Consider the following 3434-nt stretch of genomic DNA (forward strand, 5'->3'; position numbering starts at 1 on the left):
AACATGGGCCAGTGAAGCGACATCCTCCACAACTAGACTGAAGAACAAAAGGACAGCAACTTGTCTGTTCCCCTTCCCCGATTCCCCAGTGCTGTTGTCCTCCCCCAATTCCCCAATAAAATATTTTAAAAAATAAAGTTTCACTTTTACCTTACCAGATCTTATTACTACCTGAGTTGGAGTTGTTTTTGTTTTAATTCCCCTCCTCCATTAAAAAAAAGTATACTTTTTATTGTGGGAAATTTCAAATGTATTTGCTAATATAGAGAATAGCACAGTGAACTCCCTGGTACCATCAGAACTCACAGTTTTGTTTCATCTATATTAACACTCATTGCTCATCCTCTTCCTGTGCCCCTCCTCCCCCAGCTCTTTTGAATTAAATCCTATATGTTATCACTTCATCTATCAGAATGTGTTTTATAAACCACAATTTGTTATCACACTTTAAACAATTATTACATTTATTAAAAGCTAGTGTTCAAATTCCCCCAGTTATAATTGATTTTTATGTTTCAAATCAGGACCCATATACAGTCCATATGTATGTCTCTTTTTCATCTATAGATTTCTCTTCCATCTTTGCCCTCCTACTCTGAAATTTATTTGTGGAAGAAACTGAGTCATGTGTCATGCAGGATGACGTAGATGGGTTTTGCTGATTCCTTTCATGATGTGGCTCAACTGTTCCTCTTTTCTCATAAATGTATAGATAGATGGAAAGGCTTGATCAGATTCCAATTAGAATTTTTTTACAAGGATATTTGAGAGGCACTGGTATGTTTTTCCATCAGGGCACATAATGTCTTCTTGGCTCACTTTTTGTCCATAGCCATCAATGATCACTGCCTTAATTAGATCCATTAATTAGATTTCTATACCTCTCAGTGTCTCAAAATTTTCCATCTCCTCTGTGCGGCATTCTGAGTCATTTTCATTCTTCAGGTATTTCTAATCTGCTATTTAGCCTGAAATATTTAAACATTTTTTATTTTTAAATCATTTCTAAAAAATTCCATTTCAAGTCTCTCCATTCCTAATCTTGTTCATTGGTCATCTCTGTGTCTGTATCTTTAACTTCTTTAAATATTTCATGAAGAATGTACAACTGCTATGTATCTGCAGTCCTAATGTCGGCAGTTCTTAGAGGTCTAAGTCCATTGTTTATTGTCTATACTGACTCATTACTTTCTTATGTGTCTGGTAATCTTTGAGTTAATTGCTTGGTCTTAATCAGGGGGAGTCATATGGGCTTAAATTGGGAGAGGATTTGCCTCTGCTTTTGCAACAGCTGAAAGATGCATCCACCTGGGTCTGCATGGCACCTCTTTCTGGCTCTCACGAGAGACCCAGGCTCAACTTCCCCACTCGAGGGGAGCTGGCCTCAGGCTGTTTCCAGATAGCAGAGTTGCCATGGCCACTTGCCTTCTGCTAGCCCTGCCTCTCTCAGCGCCCATCCCTCTGATTCCAGCCCTGACCAGTTCAAGTTTGGTTGCTGTTTTGGTTTAGGGGTTTTGTTTGTTTGAGGAGAGGGATCCTTGAAGATTTCCCCTACCTCTTGTCAGACCAGCAATTTCTTAAAGTGTATGACCTTTCCAGAGCTTAGCTCTTCTGCTGTGGGAGTGTTCTAAGGACTTAGTTGGTCATGATACCAGAATTGGGAAAATCTGCTGACACCAGGACACTCTGTATGTGTGTATGTTTCTCCAGGAATTCATTGAAGAGTTGCTGTCTCCACCTTTTGGGGGTCTGGTGGCATTTGTGAAGGAGGCTGAGGCTTTGATTGAGCGTGGACAGGCTGAGCGACTTCGAGGGGAAGAAGGTATGAGGATGGTGTGGTCGTGATGGGGTCAGCGGTAAGGTGACCGGAAAAGAAAAATGAGAGGATATGGATTCCATGGGGACGGGGTAGAGCAGGAAAGATTGGGTTGGGAGAACGCCAGAAAAGAGGGATAGGATGGTGAGGATGGATGTGCCTTGGGGGGAACTTAGTGGGGTCGAAGATCACTTAGCCTAGTCCCTATCTGACACGATCTCTTTCCTCCTGCCATCAGCCCGGGTTACTCAGCTGATCCGTGGCTTTGGTAGTTCCTGGAAATCATCAGTGGAGTCTCTGAGTCAGGATGTAATGCGGAGTTTCACCAACTTCAGAAATGGAACTAGTATCATCCAGGTGATCTGCAACTCCTAGCCCCCCACCCCCCACCCCCACCACTAATTTTTTGCCCCTCTTTTCCCTGGGCTCAGCCATCGTCCAAGTGACCCTTGATCTTCAACTACCAGCTGTGCCCAAAATTCTGGAAGAGCCCTGCCCTGATTCTTCATCATCCTTAGCACTACCCCACAGTCTGACCCCCTCCTTGACTCTTTCTGACCAGGGAGCATTGACCCAGCTGATCCAGCTCTACCATCGCTTCCACCGGGTGCTATCTCAGCCCCAGCTCCGAGCTCTCCCCGCCCGGGCTGAGCTTATCAACATTCACCACCTTATGGTGGAGCTCAAGAAGCACAAGCCCAACTTCTGATGTGCCGGCCCCTGGGATCCACCCTGGACTCCTAGACCCCATCCCATACCCTTCCAGTGCTCCCCTTGACTTGCCTCACTCTGCCTTCATTCCCAGGACCCTGCCTCATCTGGGTAAGCTGGGTCCCCTGGGCTTTCTGAGTTTCCCAGTATCTTCAGGTTTCCCAGGACCACCTGCCCCTGGGCTTCCAAAATGACCTTTATCATTTTCCCAATTTTGTCACCCCCCCTGCCCCCCAAAACAAAACAACAAAAAAAACAAGGCTCTTTTCCTCCAGTAAAACCTTCACTGCCTCAACCTCTGGTTCACTCAACTCTTGTCACCATGTCCGGAGGTGTGAAGCCTCAACTCTTGGAATTGGTGGCAAGGGGAGACTGTCTCCAAGTCTTTTTTTTCTTTTCCACTCCAAGTGATTTCTGTAGCTTTTTGACCTAAAATCTCAGCAACTTGAACACTAACCAGTCCCCCTCCTGGCTTGAGAGGTACTCCAAGGTCAGTCTGCAGAACAATAAATATTTAATATGACATAATACTCTTCTCCCATTTCCTTTCTCCTTCCTCCTGGGGCCTTCAAGTAGCCCCATCTCTGCTCCAGGGTCACCTTCCCTCTCTGACCACTTCCTGGGCTTATATCCCTTTTGGTGGGTGCCTAGAAAGTAGGGTACACTGTAACCTCTAACCTCTAGCTGCTTTAGGTCAAAGGGGACTACTTCATGAGCAACCTATCTGATGGAGGAAGGTGGCCCCTGGTTAAAATAGCAGATGCAATAGCTGGGAACACGGCTGTGCAGCCTTAGGCACTGTCCCAAGGGCTACCTTGGCTCCCCAAAAGGGCCTCTCCTTGCATCCCTCCCTAACCCCACCCCCCTTCCTGGAGCTGACCATGGGATTGCCTCCTCTCCTCCCATG

At 45.8% G+C, this 3434-nt stretch overlaps 1 protein-coding gene across 2 annotated transcripts in view; it reads left to right on the forward strand.

Annotated features, from left to right (window-relative positions):
• The window catches only part of VPS52 (VPS52 subunit of GARP complex), a 29373-nt gene extending 26314 nt beyond the window's left edge, over positions 1–3059 (forward strand). For both annotated transcript variants that reach the window (XM_019660858.1, XM_019660859.1), the window contains exons 18-20: positions 1711–1822; positions 2055–2173; positions 2379–3059. In XM_019660858.1, the coding sequence (XP_019516403.1) occupies positions 1711–1822; positions 2055–2173; positions 2379–2525 (378 nt within the window). In that variant the 3' untranslated portion in view covers positions 2526–3059. The remainder of the gene's footprint in view (positions 1–1710; positions 1823–2054; positions 2174–2378) is intronic.
• Positions 3060–3434: the final 375 nt, after the last annotated feature.

The sequence above is a fragment of the Hipposideros armiger genome, unplaced genomic scaffold, assembly GCF_001890085.2.
Source record: "Hipposideros armiger isolate ML-2016 unplaced genomic scaffold, ASM189008v1 scaffold_331, whole genome shotgun sequence".
Taxonomy (NCBI): domain Eukaryota; kingdom Metazoa; phylum Chordata; class Mammalia; order Chiroptera; family Hipposideridae; genus Hipposideros; species Hipposideros armiger.